Here is a 16,629-nt window from a genome sequence, read left to right as displayed (position 1 = left end):
TAAAGGGATTAGTTCTGTACTTAGGTTGCTTAGGTTTGAATTCTGTTTACAGTCACTATTTTGAACATATAATTTGGATGACATTCTTAATTTCTTCATGCTTTTGTTCTTATAGAAAGAAACTTGGAAAAATGAGGATTTCCTTCTTTTAAGACATATTCAAAGCATGTCAAACAGGACCTGATACATAATCAAAACCAGGAGTATTAAATAGCATTATGATTGCTATTTGATTTATTTATATTACTCTTCTCCTCAGAACCTACATTAGTTTCTAAAGATACATAGTAATTTAAATCCAAACTTTCCACAGGTTTTCAATAACTATCATACCATATTTGTGCCAACTTTGTGGCTTTATCTTCCACTTTTCCAATATAAAATCTTCTACTTTCCTCAAGTCCTTATCATGATAACTTTTGCAGACACTAATTCTTTAAATCTGTTTTCTGCAGTATTAGCATTATCTAAAATAGTATTTTTTTCCCCACTAGGCTTATCTTAAACACAATTTCTCTATATTTTTTTCAAAATACTTGAACAAATGCTACTAATATCTTTATTTGACTAAAAACACCATTTGGCTGAACAGGAGCTGCTTCATCCTGAGAGTTGGTGTGAAATCAGAACTTGAAATTATGCCACAGTTAAAATCAGAACCATATATTTCAATTCCCAATTTTTGCAACTGTAACAATTTCCTTAATTATTCTTGCTCTATGGGCTGTTCTTAACTCCTTAAGTGTACTGGAAACTCTACTAGGAAAGCATCATGTTTTGTGATCTTTCTGCATAACAAGCAGAAAGCATACCAATGCTAGTGTATGGTTGCGAAATAATTTTTAAAATTAGTACAAAGCAGGATGCTTCATATACTACTGAAAATCAATAGTAAGTATGAGCACAACATTAAAATGATAACACCCAATACAAAAATGAAACAAAATGTACTTCATTATCTCTAATGCATTTTTTCCTGAGGTATGAAACTATTACAAACTATCAAGTTGAGTAAGAGATTCAGGTAGATTTATATAAAATGGAAAAAATGGGTTATTTATTTCCATTTAAAAATAATCTATGTAAACAAGCTTTCCATCAGCACAGGAAAGCAATGCTACATGCCTACTCCTTGGTATTAACACATAAGGTGCCTGTGAAAGTAATTTCTATTGTGTTTTTACATGCCATAAAATACATCACTTTAATTGCTATGTGTAGCCTGAGCTATTTATGTAATATTTGTGCACTAAAAAACATTAAAAAGAAAAAAAGAAAAAGTGCAAGGTAACAGACAGGAATAAGTTCTGGTATACTGTACACAGTAAGGCAACTATAGATACCAAATCTGTACTATACATTTTTTAAAACTAGAATTTTTTGCCATAAAAATGATAAATGTTTGAGGAACTATATGTTAACTTGACATAAACATTGCACAACGAATCTTGTACTTGAATCAAAATACCACTTAATACCATTTATATGTATAACTTTTATGTTTTACTGTATTAGATAAAAGACAACAAAATTTTTAAAAAGTAAATAAATAATACTTAAACAAGCTTACTAACATGATAAATGGAATTTATCTAAACATTTAATTACTAGAATTTCTTATGTAATCTGCTGACTTCTAGGATTTACTGTGCTTGAACCAAAACACAAACTTGACAATTTTCTTGTCCACTCATTTTGTGACAGGTCATTGACTTGATAACCAGCAAAATATCACATTTGTAGTATTTCATATTGTACTGGCTATCATACTCTAATTACTTTTAAAGAGAACACTTCACCTTATATATAAAGTAATTTATGTGCTTGAATATCTCATTTTGCATATATTGTTGAGTTAAAATCATATTTTTCTCAAATATGTTTTATCCCTCAGAAGATAATGAGTTGTTTTTTAAGCAAAAGTAAATTATATTTCTCATCTTCACATTGGACGAGTACAGCACTGGTGATTGTAGGTCAAAGAATTTCAATGAAAGCATAAACAAGCCTTCACACAACATGGATCGAATAGCCAATTACTCCTGAGTGAATGTGATAAAACTGCCTTGGCTAGTAAATGACTAGCATTAACTGAATTATAATTCATTATTATACCGATGCTTCAAATTATGAACAGTAACATTCCAGATCCTTAGTAGGTAATACGTTTTATCTCTCACACAATAAAAGAATTAAAATTACTTCATTTTACCCTTTAGAAAATAAATTATTAACTGCCCTTAAATCAATTATTTTATAAGAAGCCTATGGCTCCTCAGAAAAATTCTTTTCCTTTTTCCTTAAAAACTCAGTCAGATGCCTGAGAATCAGTTTTTGAAGCAAAAGTATCTATTTTCTTATTTCTTCTGAAAATATGGCAGGATAATTAAAGATGTGCTTTTTGACCTGGTCTGACTTGATTCAACTTCTGATTCTAACTCTATTCTCTGTGAAATGGGGTAAATTTATTTAGTCCTTGCAAAGTGCAAATAATCATAATATACGTAATTTTATCTATGATCAAGTAATAAGATAATAAATACAGTTTTGAAACTAACTGAATTTTGATCATCAAACCTTACAGAGAATGAAAACAGAATATGACATATCTTGAAAGTCTCATTGTTTTAGTCTTTAGAACAGGAAATTTTTGGTCTACATCAAATATCATCATTTTATTTTCTATTTAAATTTTCATTTGATCGTATAAATTCATTGAATATTTTTTCAAAAGAATTCAAGTAATACATTTTGTTGACATTTTTGAAAAATATACTTCATCTATCTCCACGGACCCTTTTCCCAAGGTAAGCTTTCTTATGTGTATAATGGTTATTATTCTGTGCTGTTTCTAGGAACATAAAATTATTAATAACTTTATTTCCAACTTAGAACATGATTTTTCCACTTATGTCTACTTGATGCAGTTACTTTTATTAATGTCTCAAGGAAGAAAAAACTGCCATATGCTAATTGTATTTCAAAGTATACCCGTGTATTATATCAGACAAAGCTATTAAAAACCCTTAAATTTTACTACTATTGAGAATTCTACTATCTAAATGTTTATTATTGATTTTGCCCACTTAATTTTCATGGCCTGAAACTCTTGATTGCAGGTAATCTGCCTATTAAAAATCCTCTTTAGTTTTCAGGAATTTATACTCAAAGGTTTTGGTTCACTTATTGATCATCAATTATCCTGAGCTATTTGTGAGATATCTACATTTATCTTAGGATATATGTGAGGGTGTGAGGGGGACAAACACAAATGAACTTAAATTTTTCATTATTACTCTTAAAATTTTATTGATTTATTATATTGAACATTATGATTAGCCTTTTAGACTTTACCTACTTAAAATTAGACTACTGATAAATTAGTGCATCTACATAGATATGGCATTTATAATGGGTTGCTAGTTGTGATCTACATTATCATAGAAACCTATACACAGTATAACAGTCACATACACAAAGGAATTTATGGAGAGTGTATAACTATTCTGCACTGGCCTAGAACTTGCTATCTTTCTGACTCAGACTCCCACACAGCTAGGATTACATGGAAACAAACTTTACTGCACCCAGTTTATGGGGCTTTAAGTGGGGATTATTTGATAACTTAAATAAAAATTTATTTGAAAGTTTTGAATGATGAGATAATTAGTATTAGTTACACATGATCTTTATCAATGGTTGGTACATATAATATTAGCTTACATTGTCTTTCCTTAGAGGGTAGTAGGTCTTAATACAAATAATTTCCTTGTACATTATATAAAATTATTATAATAATCCCACATTTTCCAGTGCTACTGCTTGTAATATCAGATATATATTTTGTCCTAACACAATTATTGGCTATGTTCATCAAAATGTAAGGGGAAAAATTTAGCTGCATTAATTTGCTTACCAGTTATATAATGATTATTCAATTTAGGCCAGTAGCTAGTTTAACATAAGTCACCATCTAAAAAATTATAAACAAGGTGATGCAAAATACCTGCAATTGTTCAATGCAAACCTTGTCCTCAACAGGTGCTCCACAGACATTTTTACTTGTTTGTTAGCATTATTTAACTCAGAATTCTAAAGACATAAAATATTTATAAACCAGCGCTAAAGTCTGAAACAATAGCGTTATAACAATGTTTCCGGTGGATCCAGCCTTCTGGGTTCCTACATAAGCAAACTAAACTACACATCAGAGCAACTTAATCAGCACTACTGTTAACCTTTAACAGAAGCACACAACAGAATAAATTAAACACTCAGAAACCGCTACTAAACTATAAGTAAGTAATTATTCCAATATTTTTTCTTGCTTTAAGGAATACCTTCATTGCTACTACTACTGCTGCTGCTGCTGTTAAAAACTTTGCTATGAATGACTGTTACTATTATTGTAGTGATACTGGGGTTTGAATTAGGGTTTGTGCTTGCTAGTTAGGCTCTCTGCCACTTGAACCACAGCACAGCCCATCTGAGACACCTTTTGAAAGTTTCCCTTCAGGGGCTTCTAAATCACCTGTGGTGTATGCTGCCTGACGTATTAGTTGCTATGTATTCAAATATACTCTAAACATTTAAAGTGCCTAAGTACATCTCTGAGTAGTATAAATACATAAAATTAAAATGAATTCAATTAGCTGTGATGATAAAAATACAGTAAAATGTCTTTAGATCAAGGAACACAGAAAATTGACAATAATGTACACAATTTCATATGTGGTGTGTGGTACATACATAAAATATTTAAATGTTCAGAATGTACATATGAGAGCAGAATGTACATGCACAGATATTTTAGAGTAATAAAAAACATACGTTTTTCATTCAACACCATATTCATAGAGTGAAATAAAACAACTGGCATAACCATGTAGAATATTCAGAAAATAATGACAAACAATAGAAACAGCAATAATGAACAAATGTGGAATATTATGAATATACGAGAATTAACTAAAATATTGGCTAAATTTTTTCAAATAAGAAATAAAATATGTAATAAATTAAAATACTACTAGATCATGCATATTATAAGAAATTACCACTCTTTTCTAAATAAATAAGCATTTGTTATCAATATACTTTTATTAATTAATGTTTTATTAATGTATTAATATACTTATATGAATTTTTATAATAATTATCTCTGTCTTCTCAGACAAATATATATGCATATATATAATAAACTAACATGAGTTAAATGAAGCAAATTTGGTTATATTATCAAATTAGAAATGACTTTTACACGGAAGAATATAATGGAATTTTTATTTATATGCTATTTAGATGCTAGGTCAGGATGGACTTGTTTTTTTGCCTTTCATGTTACATATAACATTTCCCAGAATAGTAATGACTATTTAAAATTAGATATTTAGTTCAAGTAATCTTAATAAATGTAAAACAAGGCATCAATATGAATTTTTACCTGGATCTTGAGTTTTCTGGTTGAAATAAATAGTATATGTCCAAATTTAAGGCACAATTCCTAAATTATAAATTGGTTTTCATTTAGTATGATTGTGACCAACCAGGTTATAAGAAGTTTTATTTTTATCTCTCTATAATTTATATATAAAAATGGTTTACTACCTAAAACAACAATATAACTTCTTCCAAAAGTTGAAGAATTATAATAGCACAACAAACACCCAAGGTCTTTTTTCGAAATGTAGGTTTTTATTACTATGACCCTGGAGTATTCTGCGAACTACATACCATTCTATTACTCTTAAATATATGAATGCATATTTACAATAAAGACAAACCACTGTACCTATGTGCAGGTATCTTTCGGTTCCCAACAATGAGAATAACATCACAGAGTTGCTGTTGCTTCAAGTAACTTTCCATTTTTCTAAAGGTTTGCTCAGCGTGGTGAACGGCTTGATAGAATTCTTCAGAGCTACTGGAGTCCAAATCACTTTGAGGTGTCAGAGAATGGTTGGTTGCTGACATTCTGAAAACCACATACAAGCATATAGGTAATGTTTATAAAGTGAAACTAATTCTCCAGAATGACATGTATATTTTTTGAATTTTTTAGGAAAACTACATCTGTCCTTATTTATAGGATTTTTATGAAAATTCAATGAAACAAGTCTCAAAAATCAATTTTGTATGAAATGATTTCCCAGGCTTAGAAAAGCCTATACTTAATGATATTACTCATATGAGGAATAAAAAACAAGTCCACCTCATAAAATTAGAAAGTAGAATGGCTGTTATCAGAGGGAATGAGGATAAGGGTAAGAAAGGCATGGGTAGAGTTTGGCTAGTGGGAATAAAATTATAGTTAGATAGAAGGAATAAGTTTTGGTCTTTTGTTGCACACTAGGGTGACTGTAATGAATAAGTCATTAAAAGAGAGGATTTTGGATACTTTACCACAAAGAAATGTTAAATGTTTAAGTGATGGGTATGCTAATTGCTCTGACTTTATTATAACACAAGGTATGTAAATATCAAACTTCACTTTGTGTCTTACAATTTTGTACAATTATTTTAAAAATTATCAAAACAGATTCATTCTTGGCTAAATGCAAATAAAGCCACACTTCATAATAAATCCAATACAAATGTATAAAAGAAGTATTTCCTGGAAGTCGCTAAAGAACACAGAAAGAACATACTCTCTACCTTACTTAATGAATAGGGTAGGATTCTTACACAAAATTTGCAAGGATGTTACAAGGAGGAAAAAATATAACTGATATTATTTCCAAATGTTTCCATGCTCATAGAAAATCCAGAAGAATCTTCAGAGAATCTTACAAATCAAACTTCAATAAGATTTTGTGTATATTCTGTTATCTACAATATTTGTCTACACAATATGGTTATTTTCACCAAACTTTACAAGTTTTTCTTTAAATATTTGAAACTAATACAAATTTTGCTGCACCATATGTTTGTCTTTTACAAGTTTGCAAATTACAACCCCAGAATTATGGTTATTTTCCTCAGCATATATTTTATAAATTCAGACCCAAGCATCTCTATGAAGACCAGCAGAATTCTCCCACACATTGAATAGAATGTTGCAAAAATGCACTCCAGGAGAGTTTAAAATATAACAGGAACATTTACAGCATTTGCTCTCAGGAACCTAAGGATATTTGAAAAGTTTCAAATAAAAAAGTTGGCATGACACAATTGTCTGTGTCATGCTGACTGTTTTGCAGAGAATAGAGTGCAGGACAAGGGAAGAAGCAGAAAGTTGAGCCAGGAGGCTCTTATACTATTTCTGGAAGAAGGTGATGAGGGTCTACATTAGGGTGGTTGCAAGAAGTAGATTGTAAAGTTAATGTCAAGGGCAGGTTCCCTTGGTTACAATTTAAAATATACCATGATCATATGCAGCATTTGCTCTCAAGAACCTAAGGATAACTGAGTCAGGACTGTATGTTGCCAAATAAAACAAAACTGCACCAAAACAGGGCCTGATGTTTCCAGTATGGAACCCAGAATGCATGAATAGAGTGTAAAATTGAAGACACCAGAGACAGAGTTGTAAAATGGCTCCAGATTAGTTTAAAGGGTTTGTGGACCAACACTCTGTCCACAGCATTTCTTACAAAGGCTTGTTCTTATATTATTTACCCAGAAGATACTTTGGAATGGAAATTTTATACCTCACTAAATGTTTCATCATCTGGAAAATGTTATCAAAGTGATTTCATGAGCTTTCTCATCAAACCACCTAAATTGGGGAGGATGTGATATTAAAAAAAACAGTGAAATAAATAATATCATACAATTTTAAAGCTTAGTGAGACCCTAGAAATAAAATAAAACAAAATAGAGTATAGTATTTAACATTTACTCAAAGAACAGAATAACCACCGTCTTGATTTTATCATCTTTTACCTCAGGTAGGTACACTAATCTTCAATGTAAACTGAATATGTCAGTTTTTCAGAGAAATTTGAAATTAATTCAAAGTAATAAGCATTGAAAGAACAGAGAGTTAGAAACAGGCCTCTAAAACCATTTTTTAAATTCAAGCGTTCTAGATTTTTTCTAAAAGTTCTTGTATTTTGAACTGTTCTATGTTGTGGTTGGGAATAAGTCACTGCTCTTCAAGGTCTTTTGATCTATCAGATAAATGGTTATGCTAGCTTGACTTGATGTCCTCTTGTACATTTCCCCATAAATCACTTCCTGATCTCAAACTTGCTTAGGATTCATTTTCCTTCATCTTTGATTCAGAATGGGATTTAAAAATGAGAATCTGCCTCAGAACACTTATTTTTAAAACTAGGTCTCATTATTTGATATCCTTGTTATAAAATATCCATCTTTATTAATTTAACAAATAAGACGTTAAATGTATAGAATTTTGCCTTGGTACTTCAGGCCTGTATATATTGTATTTTAATGAAATTACCCCTCCCCCATTACTTATTATTCATCAGCATGACCTCCTGATAGTCAACAGTTTACAGTACAGTACATTATATTATATTCATATATAGAGGAGTTACTTCAGTATTTTTCAGTCTCTAACATTTTCTTTACCTCTTCACAAGAGCATGAGTGTATGTCTATATTTCTTGTGGCTTTTTTCAACTTTCATTTCTAATGATAATTTCTAAGAACTGCCCAACATGTATAATTGTCTCTGTACTAAACATCTTAGGAATAAACAGTCTTTACTTTCCCTGTACCAAACAATTGAGATAATGCGTGCTAGAATTAATTTACTTGCACCAGAAAATAGTAACTTCAGGGGTATTTGATTTTACTTAATAAAAAAGCCTTACTTATAAAAACCAAAAAAGTTTATTGATTTTCACTTTAAATCCCTCTACTTATGTTCTAGATATGTCATAAATTCTGCCAATTGCCCAAAGTATCTCATCCATTAATGGTTTCTTGGTTCCCATTCTAAATCATGCACTATTAGTTCTTATATGATGTGAAAATTTTTTATACCTTTCATATCAAGCTCTAATTTCAGCCATTAAGTAAATGCCAGTTTCAACAGTATGTCACACGGTTCTCTAGATTTCACACACATTTTTCTTTACTTGGAGTATCAACAGCACATTGATATTCTCTTGATTAACTGAAATTGGTTCTTCAGGAATCACTTCACATACCACTTCTTTCAGAAAGCTTTCTTTTAATTCTTACAGCTTACAGGGTTGGAGTCATCCTCACATATCACAGTATGATTTAAATACCACTCTGCTGTGTAGAATACTTTAGGAGTTCAATAACTGTTGAATGAATAAATAGAAAGTATTCTGTGGAAAATGGCCTTACTCAGGGGTCAGTTTTAGTTTCTCATTTGTCTTTTTGTTTGTTTGCTTGCTTCATTGTTTTCTTTGCCTTTTATTTCCATTGAGTACAAACTATGTGGTTGAGAAAAGCTAGCAAAAAACCAAGAAATGGATGGTATGTCCCCAAACCTAACACAGAGCCTAGCACACAGAGATTAGTTACTGCATATTTCTGTTTAGAATTGCTATAGGTGCATATCAAATATACAGCTTCCAGAAGTTATAAAACAAAAGCATAAAGTAATTGGTAAAGCCAGAATACATATTCTTTTGTATATCTCTGATAATATATTTATGTAAATTTTGAAGATACTAAATAATACAACATATATATATATATATATATATGCATGCATGTATACAAAAACCAAAACCCTATAAACTGACATGGTATATTTTATTAACAAAACATCCTAACAAAAAAGAGACGTTATTAAAGAAATAATCATAAATGCCTTTTATGTCAATGACGAAGCATAGAACTAAATTGTCATTATAAATTTGCAAGCAGTTTTTTGTTTTTTTCTTTTTTTCTTTAATTTTTTATTAGGATATATTTGTTGTGCAGGGGTGATTCATTGTGACAATTCTAAATAGGCTTATATTCTGCATTGGTTAGATCACCTACTGTCTCTCACCCTTAACCCCCTCCCCAACCCACTTAAAATTACTGCAAGAGAATTCTTTGCTCTATTTTGTGTAAGTATATGAAGTTCATCAACCATATTGAATGATAAATGTTAGCATTTGTTTGAGAAAAGATATTTCAAGAACATTTACTTAATATCAAACAAAGGAATCAATTACAGTTGCATAGTGTATGCACAACAAACTGAATACAGTGAATGATGACCTTATTTAAGTTAAAAGATAACTTTTTCAGCTCCAAAATTTAGTATATACTCCAGGAAACATAAATTTCTCCAGGATGTTTTTATTTACAGTGCTTCCATATTTTGTACTATGCACATGTTATTTTTTATTTTAAAATCTTTAGGTAATTATTAGAAAAATATTTGATTTCAAAACCCAAAAAGAAAGATGGACAAAAAGAAATTTAAGTAAATATATGAGCCAGTTGGCACTGCAATATTAAATAAGTAGAACAACATCATCAAGTATCAGTATCAAAGTATAAGCCACTGTTCAAATGAAATGCTTAGTTATGTTAAGCAGAGTAATTTTCAAATCTTTTAATAACCCCCAAGAGAGAGGTTTAGATACTGGAAATATTATAATGGATAAAGTTCAAGCACCAGGTGTTGCTACTTAGAACCAAGAAAAATGAATCTAGTCATTAACATTGCTTCTGGGTACAATTTTACTTTATAAGATAATTGGAATTTTAAGGAAAGCTTTTTGTCAGAAGTGTTGAGACACATACACTCACACACACAGACTCCCACAGATGGGTAGAATAGAACTGTGAACTAGAGAAAGTTTTTGTTTCCTAGCTCTTTTCGATCCAGATTCTGGATCTCAATTGACATGTTTGTAAAATGGAATAACATTAAAAACTACCTTGAGCTGGGACCTGGTAGTTCATGCCGGTAATCTTAGCTACTTAGGGGGTAGAGATCTGGAGGATCACAATAGGAAGCCAGCCCAAATAGTTCCTGAGACCATAACTCAAATTACCTTTCACAAAAATAAGGCTGGTGGAGTGGGTAATTTGAGACCATAACTCAAATTACCTTTCACAAAAATAAGGCTGGTGGAGGTCCTGAGCTCAAGCCCCAGTACCAAAAAAAAAAAAAAAAAAAAAAAACCTTCATACCATACTCATGGAAATACATAAGAAATATATTTGAAAGTGTTTTGCAATACAAGCTTTAAATTGATTTCTAAAGAAACACCATATGTGAAAATGTACTTTTATGAATTAAGTGCACATCAGTACAGTGCAATATGTTGCATGAAAAATAAAAAATATATAAAAAATTCTATAAAACACATGTGTGAGACCTTTCTGCTTTAAAAATTATTTATAACACATAGTTATAATGATTGTCAACTGATCACACTTTTAAATGCTTAAAATGACAAAATTGAATATTTTCAAGAACTTTAAAAGCAAAGAAAATTATGGCTGGTAGAATGATCAGAATAAATCTCATAATTAAACAATTTCAAAAAAAAAAGAAATTGAGGAAGAAAGGCACCTTCTAAGAAGATCCTGGCAATACAAAATATAAAATTTAAAAAGTACTTTTTAACACAAAGCAGATAGTAATTTATATCTGAATACAATGCCTATGACTCTTATTTTATATGTTTTTCTTTAATAAAAACATTCTATCAGTTTATCTAAGATTTGAAAATTAAACTGAATATAACTTTAGTATTGACATTACCATTAATCTTATTTGAACATATAATTGCCATAAATATGAAATACTACACTAATCATGTTTAGCAATTTGTTTTATTGCCATGCAATATTGGTAAAAAATGTCAATTATGAAAGTAAGATCTTTATATAGGTGAGAAATTATGAATGTTATGTAAGCATATGTATACACAAGCAGATTTTCCCACTAAAATTCTGCTTCTATAATTCAAAAATCTTAGAAATAATTTAATTTTGCAGAAACAGGAAACCAAAGGAAAGGAAACCAAATATATTTTAACTTACTTAAGGTATGGCCTATTGTCAAAATTTTTGCATAGTTATTATTGGTGACTATTAAATGTAATATTGGTAAAATACAAATTTATTTATTATAAGAGCAATCTTTTCATTAAAAAAAGAAGACTTTATATTAGATATAATAATAAAACCTTAAGAGGGATGAACTGGCTTATCTTTGAAACATGAGTAATGTGACAAAATACATGTGTATACACATATATATGTTCACTAAGCTATTTCAAAGATACACACACATATATATATATGTCATCCTTAAAAATGCCATATTCTTTACTATTCCTTAATTTTTACTAGAAATAATGTACTTAGCCTATTCAAGTTCATCATTCACAAATTATATCTGGCCACAAATTATATCTATGAACCCTCAATGTCTCATTTATAGGATAGATTAACTATCCTACAAGGTGGAATTCGCTTTCTTTGGAAAAGAGACACTGGCATTATTGCTTTATTAATTTTCTCTGGCACATTACTAAAAGGAAAATATTTTTTATAGCAATTGCTTTGGAGAAGTGAGCTAGGTAGGACCTAAAAAGAATTCTGAAGTACACTAATGAACAGAATGTGTTTTACATACATTTTCAGTTATTTAACAAAAAACTCTTTTGTGTGTTCTTGGTAAATTATCAAAATGAAAACACCCACATAATCATAATTCCAGTCAAAGGAAAGGAAAAGAAGAAAACAATAAAGGATATTACTAAATGTATTTCCTCTCATACATTGTTCTTAATGTCCTGAGTTCTAATGCTAAAGATTTTGTTTATAATATTTTAGTTTTGGTGGGACTGGGGTTTGAACTCAGGGCTTCACACTTGTTAGGCAGGCATTTGCTTGAGCCACTCTGCCAGCACTATTTTTTGTTGAGTATTTTCAAGATATGGTCTCAAGAATGATTTGCCTAGGCTGGCTTTGAACCACAACTTTCCTGATTTCTGTACCCGAGTAGCTAGGATTATAAGTGCTTGGCTGTTTTGCAGGTTCATTTAAGTTGTTACACATGCCAATATTTCTTTTTTAAAATCAGAATAAAATTTATCAGTAAATTTACAAGTCTACCAGTTTTGCCTAAGGCTTTAGAGTTAGAGAGTCCTTTGCTCCATGTCTGTAGTGTTGGGCAAGGTGTTCTATGACTTGGCCTGTGACATCGAATATCAAAGATTAGAGGAAATGCCTATGACCAATAGTTATGTTATATTAGGCACTGAGCTAGCCCAATTGGAAAACTAAAGTCCAGAAAGTCTTTGGGAGCTCAATCATAGTTCTCCTAATATGCATTCTCTCATGGAGAGTCATCTCTTAGAAGACTGAATGATGAAAAAGCACAACTATTGAAAACATTAACCCATTATGATTCACAAAATCACCAGGGAGCTTGTATACACAGCATTCTATTATTATAGATAATAGGTACATCTGAAGATGGAACTAATGAAGTCCAGAAGGATTATGTAAACATGTGATTCAGTCTCTTTTATTAATCTGTTTCTTCTGTTTTTTCACTTGTGCCTCAACCAATATCTAGGCTTTACTATTGGATTTCTACTAATAGTAAGTAATGATCATAAAATTACCAGCTTTAAAAAAAATTCCTCTTTTTTTAAAGTTCAAATATAGCCTTAACCTCCTGATCAGAGTTTCAGACAAAAGCAATAAAGGAATTGGCCAACTATAGTCTACTCTAAAGCCTCTAATGGGGAAGAATCCATATCTACACACACTCATTTTGTTGAAAAAATCTTTTCTTTGTATTTATAGAGCTGAAAACTAAGGCTTCTTGCTGACTATATTATTTTTTAGTTTTTGGAAATCAAAGAATGTTTATGCAATTATTTATTCATTTTATCATTTTTACATTTACTCACATGTTTGTTTGGGGTACCTCCTCCCCCCTACCCACTTCCAGGCAAAACTGTTCCTCCCTTTTGTTCTCCAGTTTTGTTAAAGAGAAAACATAAGACATAATAAGAAAGACATAGAGTTTTTGCTACTTTGAGATAAAGACAGCTATACAAAAAGATTCCTAGTGTTGCTGCCATGCATATATACATTACAACCCACATTGGTTCATCTCTACCAGACCTCTTCACTATTTCCTAGTCCCCTTCCCATAGTGGCCTCTGGTCCTCTACAGTGAGCACAAAAACCATATTCAAGTTTTAGGTTTCCTTCCTTTTCCCTATTCCTCCCAAGGGTGTTCTCCTCTTGGTGTGTGACTCATGTCCAATAATATTCCTGTATTTGCTTTAGGTCTATAATCCGCATAGGAAGGAGAGCATGAGACTTTTGCCCTTCTAAGCCTAACTTTGCTTTGGATGATGTTCTCTAGTTCTAACTACTTACTTGCAAATGACAAAATTACATTCTTCTTTATGAGTGCATAACATTTCATTGTGTATAAATACTCCATTTTCTTAATCCATTCATCAGTACTGGGGGCATTTTAGCTGTTTCCATAGCTTGGCTATTGTGAATTGTGCTGCAGTAAACATGGATGTGCAGGTGCCTTTGTAATAACCTATGTGCATTGCTTTGGGTATATCCCTAGGAGTGGTATTGCTGGATTATATGGCAGATCTATGTTTAGTTTTTTAAGAAGCCTCCATATTGTTTTCCAAAATGGTTGTACTAGTTTACAATCCCACCAAAAGTATATGAGGGTTCCTTTTTCCTGCATCCTTGCCAACATGTATTGTTGGTGGTGTTCTTGATAATAGCTATTCTAACAGGAGTGAGGTGGAATCTTAGTGTGGTTTTGATTTGCATTTCCTTTATGGCCAGGGATGGTGGGCATTTTTTCATGTGTTTTTTGACCATTTGGACTTCTTCCTTTGAAACAGTTCTGCTTAGTTTAGTTGCACTTCTTTATTGTTTTATTGATTTTTGGAGAGATTAGTTTTTGACCTCCCTGTATATTCTGGTTATCAGTCCCCTGTCTGATGCACAGCTAGCAAATATTTTCTCCCAGTCTATGTGTGGTCTCTTCAATTTAGAGATCATTTTTTTGTTTTTCTTGTGCAGAAGGTTTTTAATTTCATGTAGTCCCATTTGTCCATCCTTTCTCTTAGCTGCTAGGTTGCTTCAGTTCTACTGAGGAAGTCCTTGCCTGTACCTATTGCTTCCAGTGTATTCCCTGTTCTTTTCTGTACTAACCTCAAGGTTTGAGGTCTGATATTAAGGTCCTTAATAAACTTTGAGTTGATATGAGTACAGGGTGACAGGCATGAATCTAGTTTCAGTTCTCTGCAGGCAGATAACCACTTTTCCTGGCAACATTTTTAGAAGAGGCTGTCTTTTCTCCATTGAATGTTGACTTTAAACTGAAGAATAACCTCAGTTCCTAGAGGCTGTTCTTAAATCATAGAGAAACTGTTCAACTCTCAGATGTAGTTCTTAGAGCTCACCGATATAACTTTCCCACATGGGCTTCCTCAATATAACTACTTTCTTCAAGTCAGTATAGAAGCTCTCTAGAGTGAGATTAGATATTAGTTGGCATTTTTGTAGAACATAATCTAGGAGTGACACTGTATATTTTTTCAGATTCTGTTGGCTAGAATTAAGGGACAGGTACTGGCAATACTTAAGAAAAAGAGCAGGGGATTATACAAGAGTATGCTTACAAAAACACAGAAATCATTGATGGTAATGATTGCATATGTCGGCTGCAGACCTCCTGAACAAGTCCTTATGACCAGTTGTCAGGAAAGGAAAAATCATAGATCTGCTTTACAGATTCACCTGACATAGGGGGGTCTCTCCAGTTATCAGACTACACATGAGATTTTTCTTAAGTATGCATATTTGGACTTAAAGGTGTTATCAGTCATAGTTTCAAGTACAAACTTGCCCTTGATCATTTTGGGCTCCCCAGAAAATCAGTAGGTAAGCAAGAGTTTAGGATGATTATATTCAATAACTAAGAAAAATCAAGTTGTTTGTAAACTGTGGCTGAAGAGGGTGTCTGCAAATCTAGAAATATCTGGGTGGTACAGAAATAAGGATCAGTAGTGACTAACTACTCAATAGTTGTGTGACTAACCCACTCAATACAGTAGCACCAAAGTTCAGAACCTGTAAGAACACTGGATTTGCCCAATCCATCATGAAAATATCTTGGATGAAATAGGGTATTGCCACAAAACAAGGTGTATTTGAAATGGTTGGTGGACCAAAAAAGTTAAGGAATTCACCCTGCGCTCTTTTAAGTGCTCTACATACTTGAAGTATGATTGCTTTTCCTTATCTTTAGGTCTGAAAGCTAATAGAAAACTTATGTAATTTGTACAAAGGGTTAGGCATGAATATTTGCAAATGATATGTGAATGTGAAAACCACTTTGGAAGAATTATTCAAGCAAAAGCTTGAAAAGCAAAGCTTTGAAAATCTGAAATAACATGTAAGAAATGAACTGCAAGATTTTATGAGGTTTATCAGAGTTATAGTACTAAGATAAGAAAGGCTATGTGCTGCAAGGAAACATTGAGAATTGAAGTTTTGTTCTGACCTTGTGTTATCTGAGATTCAACTGAGATACCAGAAAAATCATACCTTAGAAATAATAATCACACCACAGACTAAAAGTGATCCACATCTGACCCAACAAAGCCTGAAGTCAATCTTCAAAAATATCGAAGCAGAAAACAAGGGCTTGACACACCAAAACAGCAC

The 16,629-nt window shown here is 31.6% G+C and overlaps 1 protein-coding gene across 3 annotated transcripts in view; it reads right to left on the bottom strand.

The window, feature by feature from the left end:
• Klhl1 (kelch like family member 1) overlaps positions 1-16,629 on the bottom strand; it is a 411,513-nt gene that overhangs the window by 272,722 nt on the left and 122,162 nt on the right. For 2 of the 3 annotated variants that reach the window (XM_074043248.1, XM_074043250.1), the window contains exon 2: positions 5,792-5,974. The exons of the other annotated variant lie outside the window; for it this stretch is intronic. In XM_074043248.1, the coding sequence (XP_073899349.1) occupies positions 5,792-5,974 (183 nt within the window). The remainder of the gene's footprint in view (positions 1-5,791; positions 5,975-16,629) is intronic. 3 annotated transcript variants of the gene reach the window in all.

Source organism: Castor canadensis, chromosome 10 (genome assembly GCF_047511655.1).
Source record: "Castor canadensis chromosome 10, mCasCan1.hap1v2, whole genome shotgun sequence".
NCBI lineage: Eukaryota > Metazoa > Chordata > Mammalia > Rodentia > Castoridae > Castor > Castor canadensis.
This window is presented reverse-complemented; position numbering and strand designations above follow the sequence as displayed.